We start from the raw sequence: 16142 nt of genomic DNA, 5'->3' as shown, positions 1-16142 counted from the left end.
GCTGGGGGCACAGCATATAATATATAGTGGTGGCATAGGATATATGATGTGGCACAGTATATAATATATGGTGGAACAGGATATATGATATTGCACAGTATATAATAAATGATGGTATATGGTGGCACAGGATATGATATATGGTGGCACAGGATATGATATATGGTGGCACAGGATATGATATATGGTGGCACAGGATATGATATATGGTGGCACAGGATATGATATATGGTGGCACAGGATATGATATATGGTGGCACAGGATATGATATATGGTGGCACAGGATATGATATATGGTGGCACAGGATATGATATATGGTGGCACAGGATATGATATATGGTGGCACAAGATATGATATATGGTGGCACAGGATATGATATATGGTGGCACAGGATATGATATATGGTGGCACAGGATATGATATATGGTGGCACAGGATATGATATATGGTGGCACAGGATATGATATATGGTGGCACAGGATATGATATATGGTGGCACAGGATATGATATATGGTGGCACAGGATATGATATATGGTGGCACAGGATATGATATATGGTGGCACAGGATATGATATATGGTGGCACAGGATATGATATATGGTGGCACAAGATATGATATATGGTGGCACAGTTCCTCCTAATGCAAGACAATGCTAGACCTCATGTGGCTGGAGTGTGTCAGCAGTTCCTGCAAGAGGAAGGCATTGATGCTATGGACTGGCCCGCCCATTCCCCAGACCTGTATCTGATTGAGCACATGGGACATCATGTCTCGCTCCATCCACCAATGCCACCTTGCACCACAGACTGTCCAGGAGTTGGCGGATGCTTTAGTCCAGGTCTGGGAGGACATCCCTCAGGAGACCATCCCCCACCTCATCAGGAGCATGCCCAGGCATTGTAGGGAGGTCATACGGGCACGTGGAGGCCACACACACTACTGAGCCTCATTTTGACTTGTGTTAAGGACATTACATAAAGTTGGATCAGCCTGTAGTGTGGTTTTCCACTTTGATTTTGAGTGTGACTCCATATCCAGACCTCCATGGGTTGATAAATTTGATTTCCATTGATAATTTTTGTGTGATTTTGTTGTCAGCACATTCAACTATGTAAAGACGAAAGTATTTCATACAATTAGTTCATTCATTCAGATCTAGGATGTGTTATCTTAGTGTTCCCTTTATTTTTTTGAACAGTGTATATGGTGGCATTCACTGGCAAAGTATATATCAGGGGTGTGGACATTTTAAAAAAATCCACTTGTCCAAGGGACTAAAACAGAATACAATCTACTTGTCCCTCATGAAAATCCACTTGTCCTGGTAGGCAAAATCATTTCAACCAAAATAGTACGTAAATAAGGTCTTTATTAATTTCTGCACTTTTTATTTTTTCCTCCTCACCCTATAATAACCATAACACTTATTTTTCCATATGAAGCTTGGTTTTTGGAGGGCCAAGTATACTTTGTAATGGCACCTTTCATTTTTCCATAACTTATGCTCTGAAACAAAAAAAATAAAAAAAAAACAAATATTTGTGAGGCGAAATTGAAAAAAATGCAAATTTGGTGGCTTTTCGCCATTCACCTTGTGGCCAAATGTAAATATTATTTTGCTACTTTAGTACAGCCTGATTACACAAATACCAAATTTGTTTAGTTTCCCTCATGTTTTACTAATTTTACATTTTTTTTAACTTTTAAATAAAAAATTCAAAAATTCCTGACCCCTATAACATTTTTCTTTTTTGTATACTAGGCTCATTTTTGGGCTGTAATCTGCTGTTTGTATCGGTGCCATTTTGGTATTGATCAGACTTTTTAAACACTTTTTACCTTATTTTTTTCTGGAATATGATGTTATAAGCATAAAAAAAAGCAATTCTGTGATTTTTTTTCTTTTTTTTTTTTTACGTTCACACCATTGACCGTACGGGATATATAATGTGATTTTTTAATGGTTTGAACAATTACACGCACGCCAATACCAAATATGTTTATTTTTTGTTATGTTTACATATTTTTATATGGAAAATGGGGGTGATATGAACTTAATATGGACGGGGTTAATGGGTGCTTTTTAAAACTTTTATAATTTTTTGTTAAAATGTTTTATACATTTTATTAGGAGGAATCATCATACAGATGAATGCAGTTCTATTGAACTCCATTGATCTATGTTCATTTGGTTGAGCCTGCTCAACTGCAGATCCTAGGGGGCAGCCATGAATGCAGAGGTAAGCCCTCCGGCTACCTCCACAGTGGATCACCCCCCCCCTCGTGCTGCAGGGGGGCGCCATCGACCCCACTAGACCACCAGAGATGTTAACAGGTCCCTTTAGACGCCGCTGTCAATCTAAGGGGTTAATAGCCAGATGCGGTGATCTACGGGGTTAATAGCCGGCTGCGGCGATCGCCGCATGCCGGGCTATTAGCAGTGGTACTCCGGCTACTGAAATCAGCTGGAGGCCACCGGGTATGGAGCGGGCTCGAGTTAGGAGCCCGTTCCATACACCCTGAGCACCGATGTATGGTGCAGACTTTCGTCCCATGCAAGTCTGCGTCCGCTTCTGCACCTCACCCTGGCATAATAAAAATAAAGTGGGAATTCGGTCCGGCCCTGCTTGCCCGATACAGGGCTAAATCTATGAAAAATTCAGCTGCCCGGGGCCCGAAACTACATATCCCAGGCGTTGGGCGATAGGATTTCCACATCCCTAATATATGGTGGCACAGGATATAATATATGGTGGCACTCACTGGCACAGTGTATATAGTGGCAAATAGTATATGATATATGGTTACACAGGATAAATGGTGGATGGGGAAATATTTGGGTTTTGGTTTTTGGCCCCACACATCCTGTATTTTTGGTTTCGGCCCAGAATTTTTCATTTTGGTGCCCCCCTAATATTATGTGATCTTGTAAACCTATTGTTTTGTTTTCACTGCTGTCCCACCTATAAGCTTTGAGACATTTAGAGATTGCTCCCACACGATTAGCCACCCTTTTACTTTATTGCTCTTATATCCATGACCCCACTGGTTTTCTATATTACTTTTATAATATTCTGGGCAGCAGTGGTCTGCAACTAAAACTCCCATTGGAAGATGGTGTGTGTAACTTCTGAATAGCAGCAGGTCCATTACAAATTCTGTACAGTATTAGTCTGCAACCCCAGACCGGGCCGTGACCTCCTGTGGCTGTCAGAGCGTGCTGAGAACAGTAACCACCACGGCTGTATAGACACACATTATTAATATTCCGGCTATGCTCAATAACCTGGAGCCATTTGCTTGTTCTTTTTTTTTATGTGCTTGTGTTTCCGTCCTCCATGGAATACATTGTGAATTCTGAGACGAGGATATATAAAAATTACTTATCAGAAGAGGATGTATAAAAAATTACACCACCTGCTGCTAAATTACAGAAAACAGGAATGAACTTTAAAGGGGTGATCCAGCTAATAACACCTATCCCTTATCCACAGGATAGCAGATAAGTGTCTGGTTGTGGGAGTCCGACCACTGGGACCACCTTACAATCTCCAGAACAGGACCCACCGCTTACCTCTAAGCAGGTCTGCAGGGCCATATAAGGCTTGTTTTATGCGGGACCAATTTTTATGACACTCCTTTTACTACAAAATATACAGTGAGGTTACATTCTAACGAGTGGATCCTCAGCGTATTTTACACTGCAGATCCGCCGCTGAAGGACCTCTACAGTTTGCCTTTAGATGTGCCTGCTCGGAGCGGCAATACATCGCTACGAGCAGACACACTGCCGCTCCCCCTGCTGCCTGAGCTAGGCCGAGAGCAGCCGCGATGTGCGAGTATACTGTGCATGCGCGGCGACTCACACATCGCAGTGTGTCTGCTCGTAGCGGTGTATTGCAGCTCCGAGCAGGCACATCTAAGGGCACCATGTAGTGGTCCTCTGGCGGTGGATCCGCAGCGTAAAATACGCTGTGGATCTGCTCGTCTGAGCGTACCCTGATACAAAAAAATCATAAGTTTTTGGAGTAAAACTGGAAAAAAAGAAAATTTGAAACTTTGTTTTTTGTTTTACGCAGTGTACTCATGTTATTCTGTAGGTCAAAACGATGACAACAATACCCAGTATATTTACGTCTACTTTAAAAAAAAAAAGTTAAATTGCCTTATTCTATATTTATTTTTCTGTATTGGGGGCTACTGTAGTTTTTATCCGTCTCATTTTTGTTTACTTAGGACTTTTTGATGGCTTTTTTAAAACATTTATTTCTAACGAATAAGGTAACCAAAAGTCAGCAGTTATAAGCAGTCTTTTGCTTCATATTCCCTGACAACATCTGCACTGTGTATAAATATGGTGAATGTTGTGAAGGTGTTAAGTAAAGTAAGTTACGTCCCTGTAGATTTATTCTCCCCCTTGGATCTGATCTCTTTTTGGTTTCTTCTCTGAACTATGACCCTGCTTTTGTTAGGCAACAGAGCATATGCTTTCCCACAATACCCCCTTGCTTGCATACACAGTGGAGACTTACTAAGCCAGTATTTCCCAACCAGGGTGCCTCCAGCTTTTGCAAAACTACAACTCTCAGCATTCCCAGACAGCCAAAGGCTGTAGTTTTGCAACAGCTGGAGGCACCTTGGTTGGAAAACACTGAACTAAGCCAATACTTCCTGGACAGACCAGGAGATTGCAGGTAAATTGAGCATGTGCGACCACTATAGTGCACCAAGGGCAGCAGGTTATAAAAACCAAGCAGGCACATGGAGGATTATATATATATATATATATATATATATATATATATATATATATATATATGAATATGAATTCAAATAGAGAAAACAGACATGGTCGCACATCCACAATTTGTAATTTGATCTACTTCTTCTCAACATAAATTCAAAAACTTAACAGGTTGTTAGTATACATTTTGATCAAAAAGTACAAGCCCACTCGCCACGTCAAGGCCACCTATTTAGAGTGGGTCCCTAGCATAAAATGGCGTAGCATGGGCGGCGACCACCACCACTGCAACACCAGTGCCCACAGGGGGAACCACCCACTGGCAGAGTGGCCCCAATGCCACTCAGACCAGTCCCAGGGCCGCACCTCCCCATAGACACGGTGTCACGGCAGCAAGGGACACCGCACAGCACCACACCAGTGTGAACAAGGTTTAAAAGCTCACTTACCATGTGCTCCCAGTCAGACTGGGAGGCTGACAGAAAGGAAGGGGCGCTGTGCAGCTTCCTGCTAATTAGTAGATCAAAATATAAATTGTGGATGTGCGGCCATGTCTTTTTTCTCTATTTGAATTCATATATATATATATATATATATATATATATTTATATATAGATATATAGTGGCATTGAGGCAGGTTTGAGGGCAATGAAAGGGTGTTTTTCCCTGTCCTTTCCCCTAGGTGAGCCATCAGAAGACAGCAAGGTGGCTCTAGGGGGAGGCAGGGGTCCTTGCAAGGAGAACACAGCCAAAGCTGTGAGTGACATGCACAACTGTGAAGTGGACAAGACAAGGAGTCTTAGCACCCACAGCAAGAGGCTGCAAATGCAGTGTGTGAACAGTGAGTAAAAGGTTGCAGGAAACATATGTTTTAACTGGCAGGGAAAAGTCCTCCAGTTGATCAGGGCATGCTGGGTTGTTTAGTTAGTGACTGGACGGTCTAGGATTTTGATTGTTCCTGTCTTATTTTTTTATTTATCCTGCAACCTGTCTAATAAAGCTGTCGAGGAGCCAGACTTGCATAAAGTACTGTTGTTTGCCTGCTGAATGAAGTAAAAATGTGTCCTGTGGCTGTGTCAAGGACGATCCCAGAGCTATCCCCAGGGTAAAATCCTTACAATATTTATATATATAGAGATAGATAGTCCAAGAAAAGAGTCGGCACTCCAAATTGCAAAAAGCGGTGTGTATATTCACCCATTAAGTCAATGCGACGTTTCAGCCTCACAATGAGGCCTTTCTCTAGCAAAAGCGGCGAGAAAGGCCTCATTGTGAGGCTAAAATGTTGCATTGACTTAATGGGTGAATAAACACACCGCTTTTTGCAATTTGGAGTGCCGACTCTTTTCTTGGACTGTACTTTAGAAGGTTTAGAGAGAGAGAGAGATTTCTCTAGCAGTACATTTTTAGAAATGCTTCTACACTTGAAATATATTTAAAACAATGCATCAATTGAGACCTACTTAGCTTAGTGAGACAACCCCGATTTTCAGCCTTTGTCAGCAGGAACAATCCCATGCAGACCGCTAAGGCCTGGCATCGGCTATACACCAGCCTCTGCCAGCCTCCTGAATGTTGGCACTGATGATTAGAAACTCCTGACAGTGGGGTTTAGGGGATAAATCTGTAGTCGCATCTGTGACCTTAGTGTGCAAATCCCACCGAGATGCACAGTGTCCATGTTGTGACCTTCTGCGGGAGGAGATTTATGAATATTTCACAAGTACATTGTAGAGATTTTTCTGGTAAATTATTTATGCAGAAGATATTAATGCTTACTCTCTTTGTGCTCCTCTACTGTGTTGTCCCTAATGTCCGGGGGGGTCTGGGTTTTTGAAACTGAAAAGTTAAACTTTAGTGTGAAGAATCAGAAAAAAAGTTTAAAGGCACTAGTCACTAATATAAAACAAGGGCATCTGTCGTCTGTCTGAGTTTGTGCATGAGCCTCGGGAAATTTATCAAGGGATTTCTTTTATTTTTTGTTCTTTTTACGCCACTAGGAGCACTATGGGCAAGACCAACAGCAGCCCAGTGGATTTACTATAATTTACCCCAGAAACTGGCATTAATTGTAGCTGAAATCTGTGCTAACTTATAGCTGGAGTGGGTTTTTATTTAGGCACAGCATATTTAGGCGGGCCCCTCTTAATAAATTTGCCATACGCAACACACTGGGGGCCCTTTCAGAATGTCCTATACGAACGCTGATCTCATACGTAGATCAACACTTGTTTAACCTCTTTGGCAATTTTTCATTTTTGCACTTTTTGTTTCTAAAATTCCATATGGGAGCTTGTTCTTTGCACCAACAATTTTGCTTTGTAATACCATTAATAATTTCACTACAAAATCTACGGTGAAACCAGAAAAAAAATAATTTGTGGGGCAAAATTGAAAAAAAATATGCCATTTTGTAATTTTTAGCAGCTTCTGTTTTTGGTAAAAATTGCACTTATATTTATTCTGTAAGTCCATACGGTCGCAAGGATACACAATTTATATATGTTTGATTCTATTTTACTAGAAAAAAAAATTATAACTACATGCACCAAAATTAATACATTGAAAAATTTCCTCTTCTGACCCCTATAACTTTTTTATTTTTCCGTATAAGAGGCGATATGAGCGCTAATTTTTTGCGCCATGATCTGAAGTCTTTATAGGTACCATTTTTGTTTTGATCGGACATTTTGATCACTTTTTATGCATTTTTTATGGTATAAAAAGTTACCAAAAATACGCTATTTTGGACTTTGGAATTTTTTTACGTGTACGCCATTGACCGTGCGGTTTAATTATTTATATTTCTCTATCGGCTCCATTGGGGGACACAGACCATGGGTATATGCTGCTGTCACTAGGAGGCTTGACACTATGGCAACAGAAAAGTCGGCTCCTCCCAGCAGGATATACCCGCCTCCAGGCCATTGAGCTAATCAGTTTTAGCTTAGTGTCTTAAGGAGGTGGACATGGTCTGGGTCTCCCCAGACCAGGTCTCATATTTTTAGTTTTCCTAGCTTAGGAGAGTGTTAGTTTTTTATTCCTTTTTCTTTCGGTTTTCAGGTGGGGACTCAGGAACATAGTGTTCACTGTTTCCCCATTTGCGATTGAGGGGGCACAGGCAAATGTACTGTCAACCCCCTCTCGCCAACGGTCAGCACTTGGGGTCGTACCTCATGGGTCCGGGTCCCCCTACCTCCCTGCTCGTCTCGCTGTTACAGCCCGGTATGATGCAGGTGACAAATGCTGACTGAAGACTTCATTAAGAAGACTTCATTAGGTAAGTTCTTCAGATCTAAGGTGAGTATTTTCCCCTTTTTTTCTTTAGGTGCGGAATTGCAACCTCTGGAGGCCCTACATTTTTGCCCACTGTTCTTTTACTGGCACTGTTGGGGCTGGCCTGAAGGGATTTCCCTCCCTTTTCCCAACAGGGGATATCTTTATTATCTGGGACTGAGAAGTGATTTGTGAGCGGGGGCATGTTACAGTGTTGGGGTACAGTTATATAGCTGCGGCGCGACTCCTTCATCTGTTCGGGCGCACGCTGCGCCCCTCTTACTCTCACTTTCGGCAGCGTCTGCTCCGTTCCCCGCGGGCGCATATGCATTGGCATGTGCGCTCGGGAGCGGGCGCAATTACTGTCAACCTGTACTTATTTCGGCGGCCCGGTGTCCATTAGCTCCGCCCACCCAGGGCCGCCGGAGCTACTCCAGGGGCGCAAACTGCCCACCAATCAGTGCTGTGCGCGCACACATGGGGTTGCAAGGGCCAACTAGCAGCGCCCTTGCTCCTAGCATGGCCCTCTCTTGCCATTGGCTGGCATTTTCTTCTGACTAAGAGCGGAGTTCTCCTCCCAGCAGCTGCCCTGGGGACACAGACTTGGGTGAGACTGTTCCTTTTTTACTATGTCCGTGCCCAGAACTGTTCCTCCCTCTAAACAGATAACTGGGTCATTAATTACTTATTACACCTGTAAGAGCTGTATCTAAAAAATGTCTGGTTCTGCTGAACCCACTTGTTCTGTCTGCACCACTGCTCCCCCAGACCCCCCTTCTATTTCTACCCTGGATGCTCTTCCAGACCCGGTGGGTTCGGCCGCCCCCTCCATCCTTTGTTTCCTCCCTCTCCCAGTTTATATCCGACTTGGCTCAGGTCTCCCATTCTGTGGTGACTGCCTTGGAGAAGTCCACCCTACGCTGGCCCTCCAGAGGGCCCTGCTCCCCTTCTCCCTATGCTCCCCGCTCTCACAAGCGTACTAGGGGTGTATCTTCTCACTCATTCCCTGGGTCTTCTAGTAGGCACGGGCGCTCCCATCATAGGTCTCGCCCCGATGCTACAACTAGTCACAAACGTCGCTCCTCCAGAGGACATTCCCGTGGTCGTCTCGCTGGCTCTCCAGAACCGCGTACCTGGTCGGTGTCTCCCTCCTCCAGTGCTGCCTCCACTTGTTCACACTCACCTGGAGAACTTGTGGACGAGGTTTCCGACTCGGCATCTGACTCAGAGGACCGCTCGGATACGGCTGACACAGTGAGCTCATTGGTTTCGGCCATAAGAGACACCTTTCATCTAGAGTACCCAGGAACTTCGGACGTAGCTCCAGAAGTATCCTTTCATCGTGCCCGACCGGCACCCAAGGTGTTCAGCTCTCACGCTGAATTTGATGCCCTTCTGGAATCCGCCTGGAGGCATCCTGACAGGAGGTTTCAGGAAACAAAGAAGGTTCAAGCGCGGTATCCTTTCGCCAAGGACCTCATCGCTAAGTGGACTTCCCCCCCCATCGGTGTACCCACCAGTCTCCCGCCTCTCTAAGGCTACTACACTGCTACTGGCGAATGCGGCTGCCTTCAAGGATCCGGCAGACAAGAAGGTGGAGACCTTGGCAAAGTTTCCTTCGAATCGGCGGGTTCCTCCCTGCTTCCTGCCTTCGCCTCTGCCTGGGTGTCGAAGGCCCTTTGAGTTTGGTGTTCCCAGCTTCGTCAGGGTATTCTTTCAGGATCCCCCCCCGGAGGAACTGTCTGAACTAGCTCTCCAATGCTCCAAAGCTGGAAACTTTCTGTGCTCTGCTTCCATGCAGTCAGACCGCTGTGCTGCCTTTGCCAATGGTAACCTGGTGGCCCTCCTTTGCTCCATGTGGCTCAAAGCTTGGGCCGCGGATTCTGCCTCCAAGAAGTCTCTCACTGAGCTCCCATTTGCCAGTTCCCGACTTTTTGGTAAACACCTTGACGAGATTATCTCAGATGCGACGAGCGGCAAGAGTTCCTTATTGCCTCAGAATAAGGCTTGCACTACTTCCCGTAGGAAGTCCTCTTCTTTCCGTTCCTTTCGGACTTTTGGTCAAAATAAAGGGTCTGGGCAGGCTCCCTCGAGGGACAAAAAGGTTCCCTCCTTCTGAGCGCGCCCCTCTTGGATGTCGGACAACCGTTCCGGCCGTTTTGCGGCCAAATCGGGTACCCGCAAACCTACTTCTGCATGAAGGGACGCCCCCACCCGCAGATTTTTCTCGGGTGGGAGGTCGTCTCTTATTCTTCCGAGACGTCTGGACCGAGCACATTCTGGACTCCTGGGTCAGGGACATGGTGTCCAATGGATACCGAATCAAATTTGCCTTCCTTCCGAGGGATTGATTTTTTTTTCTGTCCCGGGCCCCCCGGTCCCCTTCGCTAGCAAGAGATTTTGGGGGGGAACTTCAGTCCCTTCTCATCCAGGGAGTCATTGTCCCGGTTCCTTCCAGGGAATGCTTTCGGGGTTTCTATTCCAACCTTTTCGTGGTACCCAAGAAAGGCGGTTCTGTGTGGCCAATCTTGGATCTCAAGCGTCTCAACCAACATCTTCTGGTCCGCCATTTCCGAATGGAATCTTTCCGTTCAGTGGTGGCGTCCATGGATCAAGGGGAGTTTCTTTCCTCGGTGGACATCAAAGATGCTTACCTCCATGTTCCAATATTTCCCGGCCATCAGCGGTACCTCCGCTTTGCGGTTCCGGAAGGTCTGGCCACAGCTCGGCAGGTCTTTACCAAGATCCTCTGGTCTCCCCGGGAAGCTTCTCTCCCCATAAAAATCTTGGAACTGAGGGCAATCCATCTTTGTCTGCTTCATTGGGAGTCCCTACTTCAGGGCCGCCCTGTCAGTGTCCAGTCGGACAACGCCACGGCCGTGGCGTACCTCAAATGGCAGGGCGGCACTCGCAGCTCAGCAACCATGGCCGAGGTGACAAAGATTCTCCTCTGGGCGGAACTCAAGGTTCCGGCCATTTCGGCGATTCACATTCCGGGAGTGCTCAACTGGGAAGCGGATTTTCTCAGCCGGTCCTCGGCCGACCCTGGCGAGTGGTCCCTGCATCCGGAGGTATTCGCACAGATCTGCAACCTCTGGGGCACTCCAGACATGGACCTCTTCACGTCTCGACACAACCGGAAGATTCCTCCGTTTGTGTCAAAGTCCCGGGACCCCCTGGCCCTAGCCGTGGATGCCCTAGTGATTCCGTGGTCGGGCTTTGCACTGCCCTATCTGTTCCCTCCCCTGTCTCTCCTTCCCAAGGTCCTGAGGAAGCTCAAAGCAGAGGGCGTCCCAGCCATCCTCGTGGCTCCAGATTGGCCCCGAAGGGCGTGGTACGCCGACGTGATCAGGCTCCTGGACGATGTTCCGTTGCGCCTTCCACTTCGTCCAGACCTACTGTGACAGGGTCCCCTTTGCCACCCCAGTTTACAGTCGCTGCATTTGACGGTGTGGCGGTTGAGACCGTGGTTTTAAGGGCCCACAGTTTCTATTCCCAAGTGATTTGCACCATGCTCAGGGCTCGCAAGCCTTCCTCTGCGAAAATTTACCACCGTACCTGGCGGTCTTATTTTCGTTGGTGCGAAGCTCAGACTTTTTCTCCTGTTACTTTTTCCGTCCCCCGTCTTCTCTCCTTTGTGCAGTCGGGGTTGGAACAGGGGCTGGCTCTCAGCTCCCTTAAGGGTCAGGTTTCAGCCCTTTCTATTCTTTTTCAGCATCCTTTGGCATCCAATTCTCATGTCGGACCTTAATCCAAGGAGTGGCACATGCGGCCCCTCCTTATCGGTCCCTTTCTCCCCCTTGGGACTTGAATCTAGTTCTGGGTGCCCTACAGGGCGCCCCTTTTGAACCTCTCAAGGATGTTTCCCTTCACCTCCTTTCCTGGTAGGTGGCGTTCCTTATAGCTATTACTTCCATTAGGAGAGTATCTGAACTGGCAGCTCTCTCCTGCCATTCTCCTTTTCTGGTAATTCACCAGGACAAGGTTGTTTTCTGGCCAGATCCTTCCTTTTTGCCTAAGGTCGTTTCGGCTTTTCATCTCAATGAGGACATCGTCCTTCCGTCCTTTTGTCCCGCTCCTTCTCATCCCAGGGATCATTTACTCCACAATCTGGATGTAGTGTGGGCTGTTAGGGCCTATCTCTCTGCAACCTCTTCCTTTGGTCAGTGCGATTCCTTTTTCGTCCTTACAAAAGGTCGTCGTAAAGGACAACTTGCTTCCAAGGCCACCATTTCTCGGTGGATCCGATCTGCCATTTCAGAAGCATACCGCTGCAAGGGGAAGATCCCACCCTTCAGGGTTTTGGCTCATTCCACCCGTTCTCTTGGGGCATCCTGGGCCCTCTGCAACAAGGCCTCGGCCTCGCAGATCTGTAAAGCGGCCACCTGGTCGTCTTTGCACACTTTCTCGAGATTCTACCAGGTTCATACCTTCGCATCGGCTGATGCTAGTCTGGGCCGTAAGGTGCTGCAGGCGGCGGTGGTACGGCTTTGGTACGTCCCATTGTCTGTGTCCCCCCCAATGGAGCCGATAGAGAAAAGGAGATTTTTATGCTTACCGACCGTAAAATCTCTTTCTCAAAGGATCCATTGTGGGACACAGCTCCCACCCTTTTCTGGTGTTCCTATTCGGTTATCTGTCCGAGGGTGTGTTCAGTTATTTTTCTTCTGGTTCTCGGACAGTTCGTGGTCTTTCTTTTGACCTGTCGGTCTTCTCCTATTGCTCTGGGAGTAAAACTGATTAGCTCAGTGGCCTGGAGGCGGGTATATCCTGCTGGGTGGAGCCGACTTTTCTGTTGCCATAGAAAAGTCGGCTGGGTATAATGCGTGCTCACCTGCTGAGCGTGCATCATACCTCAGGAGCCGCAGATGAACGTAAATGAACGTCCATTTGCAGCAAGGGGGTTAATAAACCTTTACACAGCTGAACTATATTGCAGACAGGGCCTCATGAACAATCCATGCGTCATTCTTGCGTCCCGTTTCTTACATCATTTGGCGGCAGCACACCCCCTTATTACACAGTAAGATGTGTGGCTGGCTCTCCACTTGTACAGATTTAGCCATTGTTAACATTGGTAGCCACTCGTGATGGTGCTTTAGCCCGACTGGCTAGTGCATTAAAGAAAGATATTGTAGCCCCATAAATGTAATGTGTAAAAAAAAAAAAAAAAGTTCTCTTTTGCGTGACTTGTAACTTGTGAAAGGGGTTTTTACTTGCTAATGTTTTATTATATCTGACTGGTTGGGAAATATACCCCACGTCATAATAAATGAATTATAAAAAAAAAAAGTCAAGGTTCTCCTCCACACAACCCTTGTTGATCATTTTATTAAAAATTAAAAGAAGCACCATCATAACAGTAGTCCAGCAAATCTGTCACAGTCTAGTTCGGGGATCTGCAAAAAAAAAAAAAATCAAAACAAAACAATTATCATATTTACCTGTCCTGTGAGAAATATTTTATTTTCTAGAAAAATGCGTGCCAACATTTATGGCCATGACTGTATGTAAAAGGCTGGACACAGCCTGGATTTATGGGAGGGGCCTGCGTGTTATAAATACCGGCGCATTTAATTCCAGGGGCAGGTTAGGTGTAGTAGTAACACGTTTCACTCACAGATTAGTTTAGGTAGATATACATTCTACTCGCACTTTTAGTCCTTGACCATAAATATATTTTAGCATGTCAGAACGAAGCGATCAGCCAGCTGATCCCTGGCCCTATTGCACAGAGCGGTATCGATCTATTGTCCTCAAAGCAGACCTGTCATCAGGAAAACAGGGGTGTAAATAAGTAAATGCCTAGATGGGACTAGTCATCAGGATTCAGCGTATACCTTTATTACCTCCATAGAACTTTCCAGTGCTGAAATATAAGCCCAGGTGATTCCATCCCATCTTTTCTTATACGCTGCCTCTGTACTTGCTTGCACCAATCTACCCCATTTGACGGACCGCCAAAAACTAATCCCCTATCCACAGGATTTGGAAAAGTGTCTGATCCACCCTGACCCCCTACTGAATGGAGCGGTGAGACGAGCATGTGAGCCACTGCTCTATTAAAGAGGTATTCTGGGTTTATACATCTTATCCCCTATCCAAAGGATAGGGGGTGAGATGTATGATCGCAGGGGCACCGCCGCTGGGTACGGGTACGTCATGCCACGCCCCTCCATTCATGTCTATGGGAGGCGGCGTGACGACAGTCACGCTCCCTCCCATAGACATGAATGGATGGGGCGTGGTGTGACCATGACGTCACGTCCCCCTCTCGGAAGCAGTGACCTGCACAGAATGCCGAGGGCTGCACTGAGATCGATAGATAGGGGATAAGATGTATAAACCCAGAATACCCCTTTAATTCTCTACAGAGCTGCAGGAAATAGCCGAATACATTGATGAAATAAATACACTTTTCTATATCATTCATTAAAATGACACTCTGTTATCAATAGCAAAAAAAACTAAAACCAAAGCCTCATCCTTTAGTTAAATATTATGTGACTTCTGGGTCTTAGGTAAAATAGGAAAAATGTTAATTTCTGCTTTATCTTCTGTTTGAAGAGACTTTAAAAACTGAACAGAGAAAGACTTGAGAGGATTTATCCTTCACTTTATAATCTCTTAAAGTCACTTTTAGAACGGCACACGAAAAACCCAGTTAAGTAACATTATTTATTTGCAGATTGTTATGGACTTCAGGCATCCAGATGGCACCAGTGTCCCAGTAATGGTGCCCCGGCGCAGTTTGCTGGTGATGAGCGGAGAAGCTAGATATCTATGGACACATGGGTATGTACTGACAGGGGGGGTGACTGTAATACTGTGAATGCTCCACTGTAACAGCATCCAGCATGCAAAAAGAAATGGCCCAAAAAAGGGGGATCGCTAAAGGATCACAATTTTTCAATATTCAAAGTATTCGATATGACATAAATTTGATTTAAAACAAACACATTAATATAAACAAAAAATAGAAATTGAGGCTCAGGGTCAATGAATATTAGATGATGATATGTTTATTATAATAAAATATATATGATAGTTAAAGTGTGTGCCGAACCTCACAGGGCCCTTGTGGGTCGGCAAATACACAATACAAATGTAATACGGCAATTGTAAATAATATCAACAGGTAATTAGTAAAATTCATAACATTTTAAAAAATGTATAAAAAAATATAAGTGTCCCCACAGTATCCGATAAAACAGCCAAAATGATCCACAGTGTCCGATAAATCAGTCAAAATGATCCACAGTGTCCGATAAGCCAGCCACGGGGATACGCCACACCGGGCTAATTATCAGAGCCTTTACAAGGATCGGATCCTCTACAATTTGCTGTATCTTTTGAGACAAGCCGTGTCTCTAACAGCCGACCATCATCTGTACCAAGCCGGGACAACCAGCGCCACATCAGGTACTATGTATACAGCTATGCTGTACTTTTGAAGCGCTACAGTCCCCTGTTTATTTGCCCACCAAAATCAACTGCATAATTTGAGACCGCAAAATCTCTAGCAGCAGGTGTTTCATTCAAGAGAACTAAACCCTTTACACAATTGTATGCATACATAGTATCACTTGTCTTGCAACATTGTTTCCTCCCTATAAGCTCACTTCAGACATCGCTGCATATCGTTGAGACTGCCCAGTCTCTAGCAGCGGGCTCTTTGCACAAAGAGCCAGAACTTATACATCGGATTACAAACGATTCACATCCAAGGGGATTCATTTGAACAAAACTACTAAGAGATTAATATGCACTTTATTTTCATGGTACCCACCATCTGAACTATTACATCTATTTCTCAAGAATTTCTCTATTTTTTTCGGCTGGCTTATCGGATACTGTGGATCATTTTGATTGATTTATCGGACACTGTGGATAATTTGGGCTGTTTTATCGGATACTGTGGACACTCTTTATTTTTTATAAATTTTTAAAAATTTTATGAATTTTACTAATTACCTGTTGATATTAGTTACAATTGCCATATTATATTTGTATATCGTGAATTTTTATTGTGTATTTGCCGACCCACAAGGGCCCTGTGAGGTTCGGCACACACTTTAACTATCATATATATTTTATTATAATAAACATATCCTCA

General features: G+C 45.1%; 1 protein-coding gene across 1 annotated transcript in view; it reads left to right on the top strand.

Moving 5' to 3' along the window:
• The window catches only part of ALKBH8 (alkB homolog 8, tRNA methyltransferase), a 61015-nt gene that overhangs the window by 28688 nt on the left and 16185 nt on the right, over positions 1 to 16142 (top strand). The window contains exon 8 of the mRNA XM_056560329.1: positions 14715 to 14821. Within this exon, the coding sequence (XP_056416304.1) occupies positions 14715 to 14821 (107 nt within the window). The remainder of the gene's footprint in view (positions 1 to 14714; positions 14822 to 16142) is intronic.

The sequence above is a fragment of the Hyla sarda genome, chromosome 2 (assembly GCF_029499605.1).
Source record: "Hyla sarda isolate aHylSar1 chromosome 2, aHylSar1.hap1, whole genome shotgun sequence".
Lineage (NCBI taxonomy): Eukaryota > Metazoa > Chordata > Amphibia > Anura > Hylidae > Hyla > Hyla sarda.
This window is presented reverse-complemented; position numbering and strand designations above follow the sequence as displayed.